Here is a 24,434-nt window from a genome sequence, read left to right as displayed (position 1 = left end):
GTTGAGGGTAACACAGCCAAGAACTCAGAGCATACACAGCTTTAAACACCCCAAACTGCACAATTCAGTTTGTGCAGTTTAGAACTGTAGATCAAACTGACCACCTGTGGTCTGTCTGTTCAGATGCAAGTGTCAAGGCTTTAGGACTAGCACCAGCTCATCCACAGTCAGGTCTCACAGGATCCAAGTACAAGTACATCTCCTGCAGACACACAGGACTGGAGGTGAATCTGGTACTCACCAGTCTTTCCCAGGTTTGCCCAGGTTTGACTAACATGCAAGATCATTCTCAAACATGGGCAGCTAAATGAAACCCAACAGACATGGAAGACAAGGCAAGAGAAAGCCTCTTGTTCTGCTCTGTGGGTGCTATGGAGACATCAATATAGTGGGCTTCCATCAATAAATAGCTGCTGCATTTCTCCAGGTAGAGGACCCACTCACCGAGTGTGGCTGGTACTGAAGCCAGCCCAGCCGCACTCTATGTAGTCTCATTAGGATGCTGGATGCTCACACCACACTCAGCCCCAGGAGCTTGGAGCCAGCTCCCACAGGCCCTGTCCATCACACCAGGCAGGGTCTCTTGCCCAGCTGCCACTCGTCTCACTTAGGGTGCTCCCTGGGCTGTCAAAGCAGAGGTGCCTAGGACCAGCACACGCCGTGTGTCCAGAACACACAAATGGGAGGCAGAGTTTCTTCTCTCATGCAAATACAGAAGATCCTGTGAAGAAAACCTACTTTCAGAATATTACATGTTTTACTTGGGGTCGAGGGTTGTACACCATGGTCTGTAGAGGTGAGAGGACAACTCAGGACAACTGGTTCCTTCCGACCATCATGACTGCCGGCTTCTGGCTTAGTGACGGGCACCTGCACCTACTGGGCCTTCTCACCAACCCAGAAAAGTCTACATCATGACAGCAGGAGGTTAGTGACTTCAGCACCCTGCTTCTCTTTTAAGATAGAGGCAAACCTCTGCAGAAAGCCAAGAACGAGGGATAGCGTGGATGGTTTTTATCCTGGTGTGTGAGAGAGGCAAGAGTCAGGTTTCTGGCAGAAGTGTACGCAAATACTGTGGCTCTAACACTTGGCCAAAAGAATGAAAGGCTGAGCTGGCTGGCAGCAGCTTCTGCCATGAAAATAAACCTGCAGGAAGATGCTGGATTGATGCAGAGTATGGAGAAATCACCCAGGAAGCTCTTGGTGTCATGTCTGAGAAGCTTTTATAAAATTATACAAAACATAGCAACACACAGAACAGTTTAGTTGACAAACTCAGAACCCCGGATATGTCAGTAACAATACAAAGGTGGGTGACTAGCCCAACAGCTCCCGTGTTTTCCCCACTCACCACCTGCCTCCATGCTTACAAAGTCAAGTTCTCGGAAAAGATCGGCCTGGTCTATCTGCCAGCTGCTGTCTGGTTTCAGTGAGGACATGGTGTCCTCGATCCCAACTGATGCATGTGCTTAAAGCAGACCAGTAATTCATGACCTAAGTCCTGCTGACCATGGTGACAGACATCTGAGATCTCAACACTAAGAAGCAGACAGGAGGCAGCCCCAAGTTTGAGGCCAGCCTAGTCTAATAAGAAACACTTCATCTCAGTCAACAAAACCGACTTTCTGAGCAGATGAGTCTATACTACAAACCCACAAAGGCCTTGGCATCAGCAAGACCTGTGACAAGAGACTATGAATGGAGCAGACACAGCTCCTGGGTCTCTCTTGACATCAACCACAGTTTCATCTCTAAAGAGACTCCTCCTACCCCTTGCTAATCTTAAAGGAGATGCTATGAGGAAGTAACAGTAAGGATGCCAGCAGCAGAACAGTGGCTACCCAGGATTCTAAAAGAGAAAGCGTGGCTGGCTCAGGTCAGGACTGGCAGGGACCTTCAGTGACAGAAGCCACATTCTCATCTCCTGGCAGGCGCAGTGCACATGAGACGGGCCACAGAAAGGCACTCACCACCATCATTCCGGGCACAGGAAGGGAGAAGCCAGTCCAGACAACATGCAAGTTCACAAGTTGGGACACCAACAATCTAGCCTCACTTTGTTTGCTGGCAGTGCCCTGGTAGTTAGCAAGCCCCGGGGCCTTAGAGTCTGCAGAGCCTGTGGCACGCTGGCTGGCCGCATCAGGTCCTCGTGCTGGCTGGCCCCCCATCTGTCCTGGCTCGCTGGCGGTCGTACTTCACAGACACAATAAGGAAGAGCAGCAGTGTAGCTCCCTGGATGGCGGCCAGCAGGAAGAAATAGTAATGCAGGTGGCAGCTGTTGATGTTCCCTAGGAATGAGCAGACACCTCCTGGTGAGTTTATTCCTCAGACAGGGCACCTTCTCACTTGCTCTGGGCCACCTGAGAGGGCAATGGGCACTAGACACCTGCTTCTCCCCTCCTTGGTGTCCCAGCCCTCGCTCTGACGCTGAGAAAGGCTTGTGAGCTTGGATGTCACCTCAGGCCTCTCAAGAGATGTTCATGGCTTGCACTTTCTCCTCCATACAGACAATATGAGAGAGAGAGAGAGAAGCTTCTTGCCCCTGACCATGAGGGCAAAGACTCACTTCTGCCTTTCTCTGGGGTACTCTCCTGCCACTCCACTTAAAGCCATTGTCTACATTTAGCACTGAGTGACACTTCTGAGGAGGAATAAAGCACTGATTCTCGGCCTTCCTAATGCTGTGACCCCAACTATAAAATCATTTTCATAACGTAAATATCTGACATGCGATCCTAAAGGTCAACCCACAGATTGAGAACTACTGCACTAGAGTAAACTACTTTTTCATAGCATCTTTCAAATCTCGCATATCTATACAACCCTCACTGCTATAATGAACACACCTCGGTCTCACTGTAAAAGTAGTAGTACAGCTTTTACAGCACTCAAAATTCCAGAGGAGGAGGACGGTGCAGGTCAGGGCCACAGACTGTGGAGCTCAACAGCCAGGATGGAGCCTGTGGCTTCCCCTGTGACTGCACCTATAAGGACTTGGGTCTGTGTAAAGCAGAATTAGCTATAATGCTGCCTTAGCTATAATGCCGCCCACCCCTGTAAATCACTGCTCCTCAAGAACTACTCCAAAGATCCAGGACCTACATACATGACAGCGGCTGCAGGACAGCTGGGCACAGCATGAAAGGGGCACTGAGGGTGCCACAGGCTCTTCACAAAGCCTGCCTCCTGTCCCCATGAGTCTCCACGGGTATCATTCATAGTTCCATACTCTAGGTGAAGCATCCATCACACAGAAGGGAAATGTCGCACAGCTCATGTTGTTACTTTAAACTCTCTTTACTACCTCAGCAGATGCTCATGAGCAGCCAACGTCTCTCAAGTAACATGGGCAAGCACAACACAGGGTCCCACAAGAAGCAGGCACATGATCCACAGAGAAGGACAAAAGCCCTAAGTCTGCCCCAAAGGGGAAGAGTCCTGTTCTCCTGAACTTCACAGACCAGAGACTGACTCACTAAATGGAAAAGTTTTGCCCTTGTTCTGTTCCCAGCTCTGTCCTGCTTCCTCATGGTCAGACACAGCCATCTTCTAGAGTCTGTCTGCAACTGTAACAAGGCACCAACAGTGTCATCTTAACGTGCAGTGGTCAAGCTGACGAGACAAGTGGACTGTGTGGTTATGAACATACCACTGGCCCCTCAGAGCAGAAAGCACACTACATCTTACAAGGTCTAGCCTCATTTGGGAATATGCAAAAAATTCAAATATGCACCTACTACGCAAGAACCACTGCAATATTCTGTGAGAGAATGACACTCTGGATCAACAGGGAGCCTCTCAGAAGAGATGAGAGTCCCATGGTGACTCTATAAGAACAGAATGTGTCCTGGGCAGGGGCAGGGTGCTCAGAGAGAGGAGATAGGACAGGACTCTGCACTGACCGGTACTCGCAGCACGGAGTGTGCTTGGCTCGTACTGGGCTGTAGGAGTGTCATTCCCATTTAGAGAACAGTGGTGAGTGGCGGAAGGGGCTAGCGTGCAGGAAAGTGTGCAGTGGAAGCCTAGGGAGCCCTGAAACCTCACTAGGAATCCCTAGCTCACCAGGGACACCACATAGCTCTGGTCACCTTCTCATCTGAAAGAAAGCTAACACAGGAGGGGGAGGGAAGGGTGCTGTGCACATGGTGGGAGGAAGGGGTGCTGGCCTGGAGCTACTGTCCCTTCTAGAGAGACCAGATTACGTCAGTTTTGCCCAGCACTGACCCTAGTCCCTAATCGAAAGTGAGAAGCTGCTGGGCACTGCTAAGCACTCCCTTAAACACACACTGACTACACAGCAATCAAAGGACTCTGCAGAGGCTTAGGAGCAGTGTATCAGAAACTACTGGGAACAACAAGACACTAAATTATACCTGATAGTGGTGGCTCATGCCTTTTATCCTAGCACTTGGGAGGCAGAGGCAGGCGGACCTCTGTGAGTTCAAGGCCAGCCTGGTCTATACAATGAGATCCAGGACAGCAAAAGCTATATATAGAGAAACTCTGTCTTTGACCTCCCATCCTGAAAAACACTAAGACTAAATTAGTAAATTAAGGTAGGGAGTAGACTGGGAGTGGGAATAAGCAAAAACAGCCAACTCTGCACATAAAGAATGTGTCTAGAGCCTAAGTCAGTGAGGTTGCTCACACCTACAATCCCAGAACTAGCACTTTCACAGATGAGGTGATCAGGGTTGATGTAGTGTCCCCTAGCTGAGCTAGAGAGTCCCCATGAGGTTGCAATCTTTTGCACAACTGGTCTCCTAAGTAGGAATGGCACTCCTGCCTGCACTTTAAGGCAACCCTGGGCTACAGAGTGAGACCCTGATTGTGGACTGGTAGGATGGCTCAGCATAAAGACACTTGCCATGCAAGCCTAAGTTTGATCTCCAGATCCCACAGAGAAAGGAGACAAATGACTTCTGAAAGCTGTCTCTCACACCTGCCTGTAATAGGTGCACATAGAATAGAAAATGTTTTATACTAACAGCTAGAATCCTGTGATGTCCAACTGCGCCAGGGATGTCACTCTCCCAGGGGGATGAGAGCAAGGGCAAGCTCCAGCACAGCTGGCTGGTTTTACAACTGGCAGAATACAGCCACAGAGTCAGTAACAGGCACCCAGGGAGGTTGGAGAAGCAGGTTTCGGGGTTCTGAGCATTACCCCAAGATTCAAAGGAATCCAACAATTTCTAGACAGAAATTCCTGACTTTCCCAAAGTTATGCATTAAAAGTGGATTAAATGCGACCAAACTGGGCAAATGCTCACAGTACAGACTTCAGCATAGGGAACATGTACTTATCTAAAAGGCAAGGTTGTTATAGCCCCTGGTTCACACAGCACTGCAGAGCTGCCCAGATCAACAGCCAGAAGCTACCTCCAGGAGCAGCAGACTGACCAAGAATAGTGTTCACTGACAAAGCACTATCCACCCTTCTAACATCTGAAAACCAAACAGCCAGGAACCAAAACATAAGAGCAGGCTGACACAGGAGCTGACATGCAGGTCTCACTTCTCACCCAGCTCTCAGAGAGTGCTAAGCTAGATATAGCAGCTGCTGACAAGGCAGTGCTACTCAACACAAACCTCAACAGGGTTTGGGCTAGTGGCCTCTAGGGACAGAGTGGATCTTCTTCACAAGACCCACAACAACAGCAAGCACTCTGGTTTCCCATCCCTCCCGACATCAAATCTCACCAAAGTCTGTATGACTGCTCATCCATCCAATGGCCTTGAGAGACACCAGGGCCAACAGTCCTGAGCCCACAAAGGACCCAATGCCAGAGAAGAAGAAGAAGAGTCCCATGATGGCGCTCTGCATGGACTTCGGGGCAGCTGAGTATGCAAATTCCAGACCTAGAGAAAAGGAAGTCACTTTTAGAAGATCACCTTGGGGCTGGAGAGATGGCTTAGCGGTTAAGAGCACTGACTGCTCTTCCGAAGGTCCTGAGTTCAAATCCCACCAACCACATGATGGCTCACAACCATCTGTAATAAAATCTGACACCCTCTTCTGGAGTGTCAGAAAAACAGCTAGAGTGTACTTATATATGGTAAAAAAATAAATCTTTAAAAAAAAAAAGATCACCTTGGCTACCCTGAGCCAGCTCCCCAGTGCCCCACTTCCGGTATACATGGATCCCACTGGGGTGTGGACACTCTCAGGAGGACCATCCTTGGAAACACACGTGGTTGGAGAAGTCAGCATTAGGTGTAGCCACTCATCCTCAAGGGAGCTCTTAAAACACATCAAGGAAGACTGGCACTCTCACTTGTAAGATATTCATAAGAAGTTTTGTCACAAGACAGACATGGTGTCTCATACCTGAAATCCTAGCATTCAACAGGCTGTAGCCAGGGTATTGCTGCAAGCTTGAGGACAGTGGGGCTGCAGTATTCGATCCTTTCTCAAAATCTCAGAGTTAGGGAGCTGGAGAGATAGCTGCTCAGTATTTAAGAGCACTAAATGCTCTTGCAAAAGACCAGGATTCTATTTCCAGAGCATTCATGGAGGCTCACAACCCTGTGTAACTCTAGTTCTAAGGGATCTGATGCCCTTTTCTATCCTCCATGGGGACTTGGATATATGTGGTATACATACGTACATATGGGCAACACATAATGAACAAATCTTAAAAGTCCAGACTTGAATGGGGTAGGATCCTCTATCGGGATCCCTACCTCACAGCTAACACAGCGTAATAGGTTCAAGTACTTATAAACTTACATTCCCAGTGACCAGGCGGGGCAAAGATAAAGCAAAGCCCACTGTCAGTAGTCACAGAAATCTGCCAGGGTTTGAGAGGTAAGGTGGCAGCATGTTTCTCTCTTCCCACTGCTGCACGAGCCAACCTGCCCAAGCCTTGTCCCTGCAGCGTCTCACTAATGACAGAGGCCCATGAGAACAAGCTCTGTAAGTCAGGTTTGCTCTTTCATGTATGTAAGCTGTATCAGCAGCACAGTTGTGCTCTGTAAAGTTTGGGGACACGAGGTCCAGCAGAACCATCCACAGTAACTCCCCCCTCATTCCTATGAGACAAACAGGACAGCCTTAGACTCAGGACTAAGGACTACTATTTCCTGGGTCATGCTCTAAGAGACAACTCCCCCACACTCTCCCATACAAAGGACACCGTGGTCCTGCTCAGCACACTGCAAGGTATAATACAAACAGGCCCAGATGCCACCAGCATTCACAGTCTCACCTGCTATACTTGCAAATATCTCACTGATGCCAATGAGCACATACTGTGGGATCTGCCACCAGATGGGCAAATCGGCAGCGTGGTATACCACACCACCAATGGTCTGGTTGATGGTCTTCTCTTTTACCAGGTCCAGCCTTTTACTCTCCAGGATTCCTGGAATTAAGAATCAAGTTAGTATAGCACTTAATAATGACATTAATCTAAGTCTGCAGTGTATTACAGGAATTAATCAACAATCCTGAAAGGTGCAAGCAAGAAAGGAGGGTGACCATGACAGCTTCCTAGGCAAATCCCAGTCACATCATCCACCTCTTCATCACCAGAGCATATGACAGATACTCACTATGATTAGTTTCACCCTCAAGTGTTTGGGCCACTCATTCTGTTCATCTTTTTAAGGTTTATTTATTTTATGCATGAGTGCTCTATCTGCATATATACCCGCATACCAGAAGAGGTCATCAGCTCTCATTATAGGATTGAGAACCACCATGCGGTTGCTGGGAATTGAACTTAGGACCTAAGCAAGAGCAGCAGGTGGGTGACCTTAACTGCTGCGCCATCTCTCCAGCCCCCCATTTTTTTAAAACTGGGAAGATGCATAAGAATCTGTATAACTAACGTTCACTGGAAAAAAAGATACTTCCTTAATGGCATAGCCACTGCGAAGTTACCCATGCTCCTGTAAGCAATGGAAGTCCCCAAAGACACTGCCACAGGCATATACACGAAAAGAAAATGCTGAACTACCCCATGTGCAGTCCTTGAAATAAATGGGCCCAGGTCTCTAGACAAAGCTCAAAAACTTGCCTCAGTTCAAGAAAATAAAAGTGAAGCTGTGGGCAGAACCAAAATAAAGCACAGAATGCTGAGGCCCAGGAGAAGAACAGCATAGCAGAAACCTGAAAGGAAGACTTGGGGGACAGCACACTGGAACCCTATGTACCAAAAGCTGGTACCACCAAGCCTCCAACACAGGATCTCCCTCAACTCTACAAAACAAACCATTGCCAGGCAGTGGTAGCGCACGCCTTTAATCCCAGCACTTGGGAGGCAGAGGCAGGTGGATTTCTGAGTTTAAGGGTCAGCCTGGTCTACAGAGTAAGTTCCAGGACAGCAAGGGCTACCTACAGCAAAGTTTCAAGAAACCCTGTCTCAAAAAAACATAAATGAATACATAAATGAATAAATGAATAAAACAAAACAAACCATCACTAACAAAACCACAAACACAAACCTCAGTACCAAAGTGAAATGCTAAAAGTCCCAAGTGACTTTCAGATCAAGTGGAAATCAAAGTTCTGACCCAGTGAGACAGTTCAATGGGTGAAGGTGCGGCCACCAAGTCTGATGACCTGAGTTTTATTTCTATAACCCACATGGTAGAAGGGGAAAAGTCAGGCATGTTGACCTCTGAATCTCCACACACATGCTGTGGTCTGCACAACTCCCCCCCCATATACATATAAAATAAAAATTTTAAGTAAAAAAAGGGGGGGGGGACCCTTCACTAAGCATAATAAACATGGTATAGCTGTAACTACAGGCAAATCCTTGGCATTATTATTTTTTCACCATTAAACATGAAAGAGGGGCTGAGAAGATGGCTCAGCAGTTTAGAGCACCTGCTGCTCCTGGAAAGGAGAGCAGACCCCTGCCTCATCAGCAGATAGAAAGAATGGGAGGAACAGGAGTGTCTTAGGACACTGTCCCATGCTGGACTGTGGAGTGGGACCCGAGGAACTAGCTCTTCAGCTGTTGAGACTTAGCCAGGCGGTGGTGGCAAACGCCTTTAATCTCAGCACTTGGGAGGCAGAGGCAGGTGGATTTCTGAGTTCGAGGCCATCCTGGTCTACAAAGTGAGTTCTAGGACAGCCAGGGCTACACAGAGAAACCCTGTCTTGAAAAAAAACAAAAACAAACCAGCTGTTGAGACTTTTGTTGGGAGCGGCCCAGGAACCTGGAACAATCCCAGAGATCCTTTTTCTCCATGCTGGGACACTGGTGGCTTCACCAACTGTGAAAGTCAGATGCCTGCACAGAATCTCCTTTCATTTCCACTCTACACGGAGGGTTGGCCTGCAGGATGGGGCAGTGCAAGGCAAGTCTATTCAGCAAAGTTTGTCCTTGAGAAGAAAATGACACTTGATGAAGAGTCACTGACTACCCAGTGCCTTCAGCACAATACACTTGCTTCTGCATGCTGCAGAAACCGCACTGGGAGAGAGGAGAAGAGGGGCCCAGAGAAATGGTGGCTCACCTGCAGCAAAGGCAGAGCACATGACGAAGAACATCCCCACGGCAATCCTCTTCAGGGAGGATGGGAGCAGGCCGTGTCTCCTCAGCACCGGGTCCACTAGCTTGTCCTTCAGCGGGATGAGCAGGAGGATGAGCACCGCATCAAACATGGTGAGCCAAGCTGCAGGCAGCTGCACACAGCATGGCATTAGCTACAGTACAGCAGTTTCCCTACCACCCATGCATGTGCTTCGTGGTGCTACCGTACCATGACAAGTGCTTCAACTAGAGATACTGCCTGGCAACAAGGGTGCGCTAAGCTGGGGGAGGGCTGAATCTGACAGTACTAGTGTTTAATGGCACCTGCCAATCCAATCTCAGCAGGCTGAAACTAGGAACTAGTTCTAGTGACAGTGTGGACAGCAGTTCTACCTGCTGCAGCTGCAGCTGCACCTGCCACCTCCAGGTCTCTTACCGTGTGATGGGTGGTGGTGATACTTGAGATTTCTGGAATCTTCAAATGAAGACTCTGTAAAACATATGTGGTCTGCATCTGGATAAAGAAAGCAGATGATGCAGGTAAGCCAGCAGGGCCTCTCCAAGTCTACACACACACCCTCCCTCCTCTAGCTGAGGTGAGGCAACTCCTCTCAGAATCAGCATGAACTTATTGAGTCACACCATACAGTCTCTTTGAGAAAAGCTTCCAGGCAACCAAATGAGAAGCTGGGGGATCCAGAAAACCAGAAACACACTAATTCTCAGCTGCTTCTTGGGAAAGGTTTTGTAACACAAAGCAGCCAACCTGAGTCCATGACTGGAAACTATGGTAACTGTTGGAAAACCCTGAGCCCTGCACTGCGACATCAGCACAAGGCTGGGTCAGCACTCACTTGGAAATACACTGTCCAGTAAGGAATCAGAGCCAAGAACACGGGCACAATCTTGACCAGGGCTTTTACATCTTCCACTTTGTCCTCCGTGAACGGCCCTCCACGCGACATCTTACATGAATCAAACAGACTGTGTTTAGAAGATTGCTGAAAGACTCCAAGGCCTTCACTTTGGGAAACAAAATGAAGGAATTAGTTTACTTCCACCCCCAGTGACAATGCTCTGGTAACAAATCACGTCTGGGGTGGGAAAGCAGCTCTCTGCACTGCCTGCTTTAAGTCCTCCTATGACTAACTGTACACAGCACGCACAGCTCCTGTGGCTGACCACGGGACCCTTGGAAAGGAAAGGATAACTGTGTCCACTCTACCCACAAGGGGGTGGGGGCATCTCAACCTCATGCAGCTCCACAGAGCAGCAATGTTACCTGGACTTCTATGCAGCTGACAGCAATCTGAGCAATCCAAATTTTTCTTGTGACTACACTAGTTTATCAAGCAAGTAGACACTCAAGGGTCTGGAAAAGCAACATCTGCCTCTGGGATGAACATCAATCTAGAGAGAAGAGCCATGATGGGCACTACACTAGGGTGATAGAAAAGGTAACTCATTCATTCATCTTTATCACAAGCCTGGAGTCCTGCAAGGCTCTTACCATTTCAAAGAGGAAGTTAGGACACAGATTAAACAAGAACTGTGTCAAGATCTCAATACCTAAGAGTTGGGGTCAGGACTGAAATGAGGCCATCTTGGCTTACAGGTGCATGCCTGGACAACCACAACTTATTCATAGCTGTGGGACACAGTCCAAATGAACATCCCTGCCTCTCCATCTGCAGTTTTCAAAAAATAAGTGAGGCTCTCCAGGTATCGACAGTCTTCCCCAGCTGCACAACTTCCTGCACTGTTCCCTGCATAACCCAAACCAACATAAGACACTTAAACCCACTGAGAGCCTCCCAACTCCAGACTTTGGCAGTTGTCTGCATACAAGTTTATAACCCTAGGCCTGATTTCCCTAAATTGTCACATTTTAAATTACTTGAATATTTTTCCTATTTTGTATGTGTGGCTGGTGTATATGTATGTTTTGGCTTTAGAGACAGGGCCTCACTATGGAGCCCTGGCTGTCCTGGAACTTGCTACAATACAGACCAAGCTGGCCTCAAAGTCAGAGATCTGCCAGTCTTTGCTATAATTAAGAGCATGTGCCAACACAACCAGCTTGCCTGTATATATGTCAAGTGTACTATAGATGTGCCTGGTGCGCTCAGAGTTCAGAAGAGGGCAATGGAGCCCCAAGAACCAGAACTGTGGAAGACTGTGGTGGTAGGGACCAAATCCAAGCCCTTTGGAAATCAGCAGGTGCTCTTAACCACTGAGCTGTCTCTCCGGTCCCTTATTTTTATTTTATAAAGTGGATGCTCTTAATCTGTGTATTCCAAGTTGGAGAAGATGGAAAGACTAAAACCTGTACCTTACTCAGCATTTTAGCCAAATTCTGATGAGGTAAATACCTGCTGCCTGTGCAGTACCACAGGACTAGGCGAATCCTAGTCACAGGTGCCTAGACTTATTTCTCTTCATCTGAGGACATCTAACTCCTTCAAATTCCTATTTATCTAAGGTCCCCTTAGTGTATTTGATACAGACACTACCAATGATGAACATATGGTATGTCTCTGAACTATTATATCTCTGGAACACATTGATGCCAAGAACCAAATCCCCTACCCCTAGTACCACAGCTCTCAGTGTTGTGTATCATTAAGTTACTTTAAAGCTAATTAACCAGGAGGTGTGTAAAGCAATGGTCCTCAACCTGTAGGTCTGGACCCTCTTGGGGGTTGAGTGACCCTTTCACAGGGATCACATATCAGTTATTCATATTAAAATTCATAACAGTAGCAAAATTATAAAGTAGCAATGAAAATAATGTTTTGGTTGAGGGTCAACAAAACCTGAGTAACTGTATTAAAGGTTCACAACCTGAGGAAGGTTGAGAACCACTGCATTAAAGCCTCCCAATCACCAGGTGAAGTAGCACACGTGTAACTCTAGTGCTAACAAGGTTGATGCAGGAGAATCACTTAGAGATAGGAAGCAAGTGCAGAGCCAACCTGGGCTACTTGAAACCCTGTCTCAGAAAAAAGTTTCTAGTCCACTTGCACAGTTAGTACTCTATGTTGTGACATAAGGTGCCCCACAGTCACAGACAAGAGCCCACTGCTCCTCCCATGAAGGCTGTGACTCAGTTTCCCTTTACCTATGTGTCCACATGGCTGTGTGTTCAGGCTCTGAAAGGCTAGGTGCCTTATCACAGACTCCATTTGAAGTCACTGAGGAAAAAACAAAAAAAAGCCCCTGAGCCTGTTCTATTATACTATGAGGACACGATGATGTGAACTCAGACTGTCAGGTCTCATCTAAAAGCAGCACATCTCCCTCCAAACCCATTCAGAGTCGACACACAGGGACTGGGCCAAGAGTCAGACCCATGAGAACAGGTGTGTGGTGAACAGGTGTGTGGTGTGGCACTTCCTGGCTCTTCAATCCTGCTCTAGGCATCCCTGGTAGCAGCAGTGGCAGGCCTCATCGGGTCCTAGGCTGCTAAGGGACTTGTGCACGTCACTGTACTGAGGCCTCAATAATCCTGAGAGCAGTCCAGCTCCCCTAGGCAAACATTAAAGTCAGACACTCCAACATTAGTCCCTGAACTGCCAGGGCCCACAGCAAGTTACTACAACTTAGCTGTCTTAGTTTGGTCGGAGACTTGCCAAGCTGAAGCTCAGAGAAGGCAGACTGTTCAGTCTCACTATTTCTGCGCCATGTGTGCACCGAAAGTCCACAGGTCCTGGAGCAATGCTGACCCCTGGCTGAAAGGCCCTCATCAGGGATATCTGCTAAAGGCTGTCCTAACCCCACAGTGATCAACCTAGATTAGAAACAGGTAAGGTCCACAACAAAGCTTCTGTTTTACAAAAACCAGGGTGTGCTGGAACTGGGTGGTGCCCAGCTTTGCAAGTTCTTCTAGTGTTAATTCCCCTCTAGACAGGGTCTGAAAGCTGCCAGAGCACACAGACTTCCCAGCATGAAGGGAGTTGGGACCGTCAGATTTCACCCAAGGGACTCATGTGCCATCAGCAGAGCCACATGAGTCACACTGTAGCTTCAGACAAAAAGCCACAAAAAGGCTTCCAGTATACCAATGTCAGGCACAGACAAGCACACAAGGAGGTGCAGAATACACAAATACACTAAGTATCCACAGAATACTTTGGCAAACAGGGCCATCCCACGGGAAATCCTATGGACAAGGAATCTACCTGTCTCAGTAACTACTGGGAATCCTTAGATTCAGCAAATCACAGGTAGGGAGTTGACCACCAAGGTCCCTGGACCTTGGTTTTCTATCCCTTGACTGCTCTGGTGGCTACAATACTACAGTCTCTCTTACTTCACAACCACAGTCAAGTAACCAGTTGACTATATATAGCAGCCTGCAAACAACATAGAAGCATCATTGGATGATTTCTGGACTTCATTAACTTACATTGGGCAGGTCCATGGATCGCCATCAGCAGAAGGGGGCAGAGCTCAGGACATGGCTATTTCTGAAAGTTCCAGGCTTGGGACCTTCAGCACTTAGGCTATGCAAGCCCCATTCTAGTAAGGGTAAAGGGGTTGCCAAGTGCATCTCAAGCTATGTTTATGTGTCCCTCTATTACAAAGTAGACGGCACGGCCCTGGTCAAGGGAAACTGTTGAACAAGGTGAGAGACAACAACTTCCTTTTGAGACAAGTACCCACAACGTACATGACAGCCTAAGTTCGCGTTAACATACTTCTATGTTAGCGTGTCTCCATGATATCTGCTGCAGATCAGATATCTACCTTCAAAATCTGCTATCCAGCAGCAAGAAATCCTCACCCATGTTGGCAGTGAAAGAGTTGGGCAGAGTGTTGAACTCGGGGCTCTGCTACCCTAATGGAGGGGTTTACACCACACACTTCCTGAATGAAGTGAGCTTGAAGACTGGCCACAAACCACACAGCCCAGGCCTCAGCTGGGACTTTCTCTGCAGGGAGCAAGGAGCTGTGTCACTCACCCATTTCTCCGCTGCCCTCCTCTCTGGGAGCAGCAGCTGTAAGTCAGAATCCTGAACATGTCAGTGAAGGCACTGCCGTCAGGAGGCTTGGTGATGAAGACACTCTGGCCACAGAGGAAGACCAGGAAAGCAATGGCCACGCAGACCGTGGGAATCAGGTAGCCTGTGAGAAAGCTCACATTCTGCTGAATATAGGCAATACCTCCTAATGACAGGATTGCTCCCAGATTAATGCTCCAGTAAAACCAATTGAAAAATCTCCGAGTGGCTTCTGGACCTCGATCTTTAACCTAAAGTACGAGAGAAGAGAAAAACATAAGAAAATGTGATCTACATTTTCTGTTTACTCTTAAACATAACTGTAGTGTTTCATAGGTAATGACCTCCCAACCACCCACAGCAGCTATATGCCCTGTCACCACACCTACCTAGCACCTGATCATCTACAAATTGAGAGCAGATACACAGGATCTCAAGTTCTTGCTCTTTCTGATGGTAAGACATAGTCAAAATGCTGTTTACAGATTCAGCCAGGCTCCTGACAAAAGCCATCTTACACTCCATCCCTCCAGAAGCTGGATGCCTCTCCAAATGCCAACAAGTGCTTGTACTCAAGCTGACCACCTACCATGAAGCCTCCGGGAATGATCCTTGAAATAGGGTCCAGAACCCGCAGCCTGGCCCAGCCTAGCCCACAGACTCATCGTCATCATAACAGGAGCATACATGGTATACTGTGCTTCAGACCTCACTAAACTCAATACAAGTACTATGAAAGCCTACCAAGCAGGCTCTGGCCCCATGCATAGTAAGGCTTGCCTGGAGGCAAGGCACCACTCCTGCATGGAGCCCAAGCACCAGAGTCTTTGATAAGTATACAACTATGCTATAAGCACAGTTAAGAGAAGAACGAGCTAGCTTTAGATTAGAAAGGTTATCCAGTGGTGTACACCTAGAATCCCAGCATTAAGAAGAATCACGAGCGGAAGCCTGGCTGAGCTGCAAAGAGGATCTCATTAGCACATTGAAGAAATGCTTAAAATTAGCCCCAGTTGACTCTCCCCTTCAGCCCCCATGCAGGCCTTCTGCAGATCCCACCTGGGCCCACAGGCCCAACCCTGCTTTTTCACCTGTTGTGTTTACATCTACCATGAACGCTATGAGAATGGGCCCAGTCCAGCTCAGTGTGATTCTGGACAGTTTCATTTCACAAACTGTCTTGAGCAAACAAGCCAAAGACTGATCCTGAGCATACACAGACACATACTTCACCAGCCTTCTCCTTAATGGATAGAAACGGGCATAAAAACTGACTCCACAGTACATCTGTCTTCTGGTCCACACAGCAAGCTCCTCTGCCTAGTAACAAGCTTCAAACAGGAAGAAAGCTACCAAGTATAAAGGCTTCTGCTTGGTACTCACGGCTCCCCATAGAGTATCTAAGATTAAGGTAAGAATGCAAACTGAGTCAAAACTGAGTATACCCTCACAATTATTAAACTCCAAATGACAGCACTGCCTCTGCAAATCCTGTATTTAAATTCAGTTAGAGGGTTACAATCACATCAAATTGAAAGTCCAAGTTGTTGGTTTGTTCTTTTCTTTTTTCGAGGTTAGGGACTGAACACAGGTCCTTGCGATGTTAGCCAAGTCCTTTACCACTAAACTCCATTTCCGACTGACTAACAAACCACAAGCATTTTGTTGTCCTACACATCAGTTCTGAACAAAGGCCCCACTCTAAAGGTAGACATCACCACAGAACAGTTTATATTTAGTTTCTGACAGCTGGGACACAATGTCTTTAAATGTTACCCAACGGTGGCTATCAATGTCCATGACCAGTGGAGGCAGGCCAAAAGAAAAAACCATGAGCAAGAAATAGAGAAAATAAAACCCACACATATACTTTATTCTTTATTTATACACTTCATAAACTGTATGTATAAACACCACATAGACATGTCACTGTTTTAGCAACCTTGAGAGAAAAGAGGCCACTTTACACAAGAAACAAAAACAAAAGCACACTTCTTTGGACATGGGATCAGTTGCCTAGGTTGGTCTCAAACTCCTGGGCTTGTATGATCCACTGCCTCAAATGTCCACGTTACAGGTAACATTACACATACTAACTGAGATGTCCCAGGCCCTTCCCATTACACATAGCAGGACCACATACATCTTCCCACATTCATAGAAACAACTCATCCTCCAAAACAGTAAGGGAATACTTAGTCAATTGACCTGACATAAGAACCTTTAAAGTCCTTATGTCCTTCTGTGAACTTGGTGGTCAACTGACTTCACTGTCCAAGGGTTACCAGCCACAGCTGCTTCATTAAACAGAGGCCTACTCCCAGGGCTTCAGTAGCCACAGGCCAGCAAACTGAGCTGTCACATGCCTCTCTCTGCCCTTGGCAAAAAGCCACAGCTTCCCCATGTACCAGTCCCATGACTTTACCACATGCCTGCTAAGACTGATCATACTCTTCATATGCCCCAGCCAACGCCCCACAAAAGCACCAAAGCCAAAGAGAAGAGAGGCCAGCAGGGCAGAAGGGAGTATGGGTTTAGACAGGGGAAAGCAATCAGATACCCAGGAGCACAACCTCTCCCCACTGGGACAAACACTATCCCCAAGTCCTGACCAATGCTTCAGCATAATCCTAGCACTCAGAATCTCTGCTGAAGCAAAGAATGCCTGCCGGCTACAGAGGAGTCAGAGCGTAAACTAAACCAAACAAGGGTGGCAGCATTGTCTGTCTGCACAGCAGCTTCCTCTTTTGGCTATTTTTAATTTTGTTTTCAGTGCTTGTTGGTTTAGGGTCTAGAGTAACCCAGGCTGGGCTCCAACTTCCTATGTAGCTGAGGCTGGCTTCAAACTCTGGATCCCCCTGTCCCTGCCTTCCAAGTACTGGAATATGGACAAGCACCTAGCACTCAGCTTACTTTTTTGAATACTCACCAATCAAGAATGACAACGACCTTTGGTAATTCATAAGCACTGTGGAAAGTAAAGGGCAGATGAATTCTGCCTTAAAATAAGCCACCTTTGAGAGTGACTTTACAGCTTCTACACTCCCTGTGAACTGACCTGGTATTCCTGCTCACTGCCACAGTCAGGCCCACCTTCCATATGAGAAAGCCACTCTGGGGCTAAATCCAGAGACAAGAGGCAGCACCAGCCAGAAAAGCAGAAGCATCTTAAAGACAGCAGCACACTGCTCTTACAGGAGGGAAAGGCCACCAAGAACTGACCTCTTGCAGAAAACATAGGCATAGCACCTTCCAGCCATCTGGCTTCTTGTGCAAAGCAGCAGACATGTTAAGAACAAGGGAGGCCTTGAAATCTCCCTCAAGGAGCAGTCTTGAGGCAGCAGAGAGCAAATGCCTCCAAAGGTTCCCAGCTTCTTACTAAAGATATCATTTACACACCACAAACTGAACCTAAGTGTGGCCAACCATCTCTTGTATATTCAGAGTTGTAAAGCCATCTCTGCCCTGCCCTACAGCCCGTGTCAGCTCACTGGATGTGTGAGCATCCTTCACATCCTGTGGTGCTCTCAGCACCCATGGGAACCTAACTCTTGTGCTGTGGGTGAATAGCATTTTTACAGATGAATGAACAGACTGCACTAAGGTCAGCCATTCATCACCAGAAGGACTGCACCCTACTTTTTATTTAAATATTCCAAAGTTACAAAAAAGTTGGAAAAAAACTAGGATGAACCCTTCTCTTTAGCTTTTTCTTCCTATTAAAAAATAACATCCTAGGCCAACACGATAACTGATAACCAGGTAAAGGTATTCTCAACAAGCTTGAAAACCCAAACTCCATCCCCAGAATCTAAATGATAGGAGAGAACTCACTCTTACAGGTTGTTCTAACTTCAACATGTACACCATAGCCATGAACACACACATAAAAGAGGCAGAGGTAGGTAAATCTCTGAGTTCCAAGCCAGCTACAGATAGACTTTGTCTCAAAAACAAAACAAACAAATGTGTGAATGAGAGGGAGTTTATACACACACACACACACACACACACACACACACCAACATACATACACACTCTTTGACTGAGAATCTCCTAAAAATACCACCACTTTTCTAGGCTGTCACAACGGCACCAGCACACCTAAGAACATCACCCACATCTGATGTGTAGGCCATCGTACAAACATCCTAAGCAATCAAAACAAGGACTTTTAGAGAGGCCATGGGTGGAGTACACGTACCCAAACTTCCAACATTCCACAAACAGAAGCAGGAGGATCACAATGAGTCTGATGCCAGCTTGGGCTTTACATGGATTTCCAGGCCAGCTTGGTTATAGAGCAAGAACAGAACTCAAAAACCAAACCAAACCAAAAAACACTGGAGGCCTGGCATGGTGGCACACACTTCTCAAAGCTGCAGTCAGAGGTTGTTACAGGTTGGAAGGAGCATCTGGGCTGCTTAGTGGGTTTGAAGACCGAATGGGCTACACAGAAAAAACCCTAGTCATTCATAAATAAATAGCCAAGGGTGGTAGGGGAAGGGCAGGACTTGGGCAGGGGGAGGAGTACCAGGAGTTCAAAGTCATCTTTTTTTTTTCTAAATTTTTTATTAGATAAATTTATTGGTTTTTTTTTTTTTTGTTTTGGTTTTGGGTTTTTTTGTTGTTGCTGTTTGTTTTTGGTTTTTCAAGACAGGGTTTCTCAGTATCGTCCTGGCTGTCCTGGAACTCACTCTGTAGACCAGGCTAGCCTCAAACTCAGAAATCCGCCTGCCTCTGCCTCCCAAGTGCTGGGATTAAAAGTGTGCACCACCACCGCCCAGCTAGATATATTCTTTATTTACATTTCAAATGCCCCCTTTCCAATCAAATCAAATCAAAAATCCCCTAACCAATCCCAAAGTCATCTTCAACTAGTGAATTAGAAGCTGGCCTAGCCTGAGCTACCCTGAGACCCTGTCTCAAAAATATAACAAAAACCATAAACGGAAAAGAAGACCACTATAGAACCAGTCACTGACCACACCCAAAGTGGCTGTCAAGTTTCTCTAGGGTCCTGGCATCCAGAAGGGTCTCTTCCCAGGATTATAAGTGTGGAGATACTGGAGACAGTAGCACTTACACTGTGCAAGAGCACCTACTTTTACCTACAGTTAAATGTGCACACTGCACCCACTCAGTGACTCTAACTGGAGCCATCCAGTGGGTGTTAGAAGTGCGAATCATTGATCTAGCATCTATTGGAGAGCACTGACTCTAAGATACACTGCATCCTATCTGTTCCCTTAACACCTGCTGAGCAGCTGGGCTGTGACAGTCACCCCATGCACACTACAACCAAAGCTTCTCCAATTGTATGTGTGTGAAGCATGGCAACGGTGACAGGCTTCTGAGTGCACAAGGACCAAAACTTAATTCAGAATCAAATGTGCAATGGACCCGAGATGTTCCTGGCAGTCCTGACTCTGTACAAGTGCCACCTGCACTTTACACTTCACACACTGACACTCTTCACGATGCCAACAAATGCTGCCTGGCACACCCTGGCTTCATCTGAGGCCAACATGCTAAGAGCTGCACTGTTTCCACTGCACAGAGAATGTTTTTCTGTTCTTTCAGAAGCATAATGGCTTAATTTCAAAGAGCCATTAGGATATTTCCCTACCAGCCATCACACTTCAGCTTTCAAAGATGGTGTTACTATGTCTTTGGATTGTTATCAAGTTACATAAACATGCATCTCATTACTACACAAATTGGATTTCATCTTTAATAAATGGTAAAAGAACTGTTTTTAAAATGAATCTGACATGGCTGATGCCAGCTCCTATTTATCTGGATATCTACTTTCTATCTCAGAGTCACATAAGTTCTCAGATGAAAGGGAGCTGTGAGTAGAAAGTCTAAGGAGCCCAGTGTACACCGTGAAGCTCCAACCACTCAAGCTGGGATGCAGTCATGGGTACACCTGACGTGGTATGGCCAGTGTGTAGCTTACCTGTCTGCTGCTGTGAGAGACACCATGACCAAGGCAACCTTAGAGAAGGGCGGTGTATTTTGGGCTCATAGGTCAAGTCCATTCTGACAGAGCAGACCGCTGACTAGAGCAGCAGCTCCAATCTCAAAAGTAAGGCCCACCCCATACTTCCTCCAGTCACCAACTAGGGATCAAGTATGCAAATACATGAGGCCTATGAGGGCCACTTCATGTAAACCACCACGCCTAGGCTTAAAGGACAGAGCTAATGTGCACTAGTGGAACAGAGGTCAAGGCCAGGAGTCTGTCTTAGAAGTTTGAGAAACACCTTTCAGAACTCCAGAACTCTCAAATAGCAACTACTTCTTCTGTTTACATTTTACTTGTATGACCCACAGTCTTGCTTGCTTGGTAGTCAATCATGTGTGACATGGCCACCCTCTGGCCTCAAACTCTTAAATACTGAAATCGCTACTACTACTGATACAGTTGAGATTGTGTCCTCTCTGAAATGGCCAGCCATGTAAGCACCGCCCAGTCCTACATTCGTGGTGCTACTCTGAGCAGATGACTTCACTCCGCTGACTTCAATTTCAGCCTCTTAAGGGTCAGTTTTGTACCTAGACCCAGGGCTCACCTTCTCTGTAGCTCAAAAATAACCCTCTAGCACTCCCTACAGCCCCCTCCCACATCTGAGTGCAACCCTTCAGGTCAGGCCACAGCCTCCACTCTAGGCCACACCTCTCTCCTCAGACCAGCTGCAGCCTGAGCTGTGCTCTCACCCTCCCTCCTCCTGCCACACCCACTCTCTGACAGCTCTCTGCGATCTTTCTGAAACAGGACAACATGTGTGAGGTTTTCGGAGTCATCTAGCCTCTGCTTTACTAGGTTTTACAGCTCCATGGGAAACAGGGGCGATGGATGAGAAAGCAGGAAAGAATGGGACCTTAAGAAGCTTTATCCAGAGAGCCTGACACTCAAACCCCACATAATTTCCACTGCTTACAAAAATACTCTATTTGCATTTGACCACTAGAACCATTCTTAGCATGGGAGTCCCCTAAAAAACGGGAAGCAGAGCAGCTGTGGCACCCAGGCCCTTGGAGATCACTTCTGCTCTCCGAAGCTCTGGCTCCCTCATCTCCTGTTCTTGAATGTCAGAGTAACAGCACGATGCTAGTCTTTCCCACACACCCCAACCCCAAAGCTTACTTAAAGCAGTGAAGATGGAAACCAAGTGCTTGCCCGTAACATTGTAGAGGGGGTGCTGGGCCAGTGACAGAGCCTCTGTACATGTCTGTCCTCTGAATCACAACTTCCAACCTTTCCTCTTTCAGAGCTCAACTCAAATGACTCCACCAATGGAACGTCCCTTCGCCTTAAAACCACAATGGCCATTACATCATGAATAAATCCCACCTCAACTCTTCCTTACTACCCAGATCACACCTGTTTATACAGCTTTCTCCTGTCTATTCGAGGACTACCACCCACACCAAAAAAAAAAAAAAAAAAAAAAAAAAAGGAGAGAGAGAAAAAAAAGAAAAAGTGAAAAAGAAAGCTCCCCAGAGCAGAGGGTGGGTGTGGTTCTCTCTCCTACAGTCCCCTACCAGTTGCAAGTGCAGATGTGAACAGCGGTGCGCTGGGCGTGGGACGGGGTTGTACTCCCTCTTAGTCCTGAACCTAGAGCCCAGTGTGGAATGGGTTCTATTCATGGGCTTCCCCCTCATACGGATGAGGAAGCCTTGCTCTTCCTCCTACCCACTCGGGTGCTGGGGCTGATGGGTTTCCTTCCCACTCTCCAAGGAAGTCAGTGCACAGTCAAGTGGGGATGTAGGTTTAGGTGTTTGGGGCGGCTCCTTTTTTTCCCCCATCAGTGGAGAGAACCCTGGGGACAGGTGCAGATACACCGGGTACCAGGCCAGTCAGTCCTGTGGACACCTTGCAAAACCAAAGCTTAGGTTCAGGCAGGCGTGGTGGGCAGGTGGTGCAGGCACAAAACCGGGAGGACCTGGGTGGGTCCGGCTCACCTGATCCGCGCCGAAGGGCGTGATGTTGGCCTTGACCGTGGCCACACCGAGTCCCACGAGCACAAGACCCGCGAAGGTGGCGGGAGCACAGCGGCGCGCGGCGACATCGGGACACACCGCCGTTCCGTTAGGGAAGGGAGCCGAACAGTTGCGCACGAGCTCCGGGCGCGGGTCCCCGCAGAGAAAGGAGCGCGAGCGGGACCCGGCCAGCAGCGGGAAGGCCAGCATGCCCAGCAGGTAGAGCGCCAGGCTGAGCAGGATGGCGCGCGCCCGGCCGAGCCGCGCGTCGGCGAGCCAGCCCCCGAACGGGGAGCCCAGGTAGGTAAGGCCCATGAAGAGCAGCAGCGCCTGGCTGGCCTGCGCGCCCTCCCAGTTGAACGGCGCGCCATTCAAGAATAACACCAGGTTGGCCGTGACGCCGTAGAAGGCCGCGCGCTCCAGCAGCTCGGCCAACAGCACCGCCCCGCACGCCGCGCGCCGCCCCGCAAACACCCCGGCCGCCGGCGCCACCGGCGCCGCACGCCGCGAACCTAAGAGCGGCGCCCGCTCGCCCTCCATGGCCAGTTCTCTAAAGACCGGGTAGCCGGACTCTCGCGAGACTGCGATTCCCCGCCTCCTTTCTATTGGGCAAGCTGGGAGCTTCCGGTTCCGCCCCGGAAGTCCGGCGAAGTGGGCCTTTCTCTTGACAGCGGTTTGTTGTTGAGATCCGTGGAGGTATTGTGGTTCCTATTGCTGGAGGAGTTCCACGGGGAAACTGGAGCCCTATGCTCCGAGGTTCCGGCCCCAAAGTGGTGTCCTAATCCAGGTCACCCGGGTCTAACTCTCCCCTGCTGCCACCTTCTCAGGACCCCGGAGTCAAGGGTAACTAAGCCTTAGTCCTCTGACAGTCTCGGCATCCTCTCCCTCTTCTCTGTCTCTCTTTTTTTTTCTTTCTTTTTTTTTTCTTTGGTTTTTTGAGACAGGGTTTCTCTGTGTAGCCCTGGCTGTCCTGGAACTCACTCTGTAGACCAGGCTGGCCTTGAACTCAGAAATCCACCTGCCTCTGCATCCCAAGTGCTGGAATTAAAGGCGTGCGCCACCACTGCCCGGCTTCTGTCTCCTCTTAAACAAAAATTACTAAATTTTTTATTATTATTATTTTAAGGACTGAAGAGATAACTCCACAGTTAAAAATCACTGGCTGTTCGTCAGAGGTTCTGGGTTCGATTCCCAGCACCCACTTGGTGTCTCCCAACAATCTGTAACTCCAGTTCCTCGGATCCCACACGTTCTTCTGGCCTCCCCGGGTACTGCACACACATAGTGCACAGACCTACATGAAAGCAAAACATCTACACACATAAATCTAAACACATCTTTAGTGGCACTTGCCACTCATCATGGGAGGCAGAGGCAGGCGAATCTCAATGAGTTTGAAACCAGTCTAGTGGACACAGTGAGTTCCACCAGGGCTACATAGTGAGACCCTGTCTCAAAAAAGAGAAACTAAAAATAAAACCTTTATTTAAAGTCTATAACTGAGTTTTAATCCTGCTGGTAAGTCAGACTGAATCTTGGAACGTTTGTTAAAAGACTGCTAAGCCTGGGCCAGTGAGATGGTTTACCAAGTAAAGGCGCTTGCTTCCTAGCCTGGTGATAGCCTGAGTTCTATCCCCAGGGGAAGCCACACGTAATAGCAGCCTCTGCATGTATGTCCACAGGCAATTAAAAAGACAAGAGGACTGCTAGGCTAAGCATGACATACTCAGCAAAGTCTGTAGCGGAATGATAAGGCTTATACAAACCATTTGGACTGCCTGAACTGGGGACCCACTGCGCAGTGCAGATGTGCAGTTTGAATAGTACTAAACTAATCCCATGGGACAGTCCCTTCAGGGAAATGCAAAGCTAATGGCTTGGAGGGGGCTTAGAGTTAAGTGTGTGTGTTTGTGTAGGAATTTTGGGCGGTGCGCTGAGGGCCCTCAGCACAGGA

At 48.0% G+C, this 24,434-nt stretch overlaps 1 protein-coding gene across 1 annotated transcript; it reads right to left on the bottom strand.

The window, feature by feature from the left end:
* Window positions 1–1,206: 1,206 nt before the first annotated feature.
* Slc15a4 (solute carrier family 15 member 4) lies at window positions 1,207–23,055 on the bottom strand. Its single transcript, XM_052167730.1, has 8 exons — window positions 22,463–23,055; window positions 14,453–14,742; window positions 10,343–10,511; window positions 9,925–10,002; window positions 9,472–9,640; window positions 7,209–7,364; window positions 5,701–5,859; window positions 1,207–2,288 (listed from the first exon to the last, which is right to left on the bottom strand). The coding sequence occupies exons 1-8, from the start codon at window positions 23,018–23,020 to the stop codon at window positions 2,140–2,142; spliced, it is 1,728 nt and encodes a 575-aa protein (XP_052023690.1). The 5' UTR covers window positions 23,021–23,055; the 3' UTR covers window positions 1,207–2,139.
* Window positions 23,056–24,434: the final 1,379 nt, after the last annotated feature.

The sequence above is a fragment of the Apodemus sylvaticus genome, chromosome 22 (assembly GCF_947179515.1).
Source record: "Apodemus sylvaticus chromosome 22, mApoSyl1.1, whole genome shotgun sequence".
Classification (NCBI taxonomy): domain Eukaryota; kingdom Metazoa; phylum Chordata; class Mammalia; order Rodentia; family Muridae; genus Apodemus; species Apodemus sylvaticus.
This window is presented reverse-complemented; position numbering and strand designations above follow the sequence as displayed.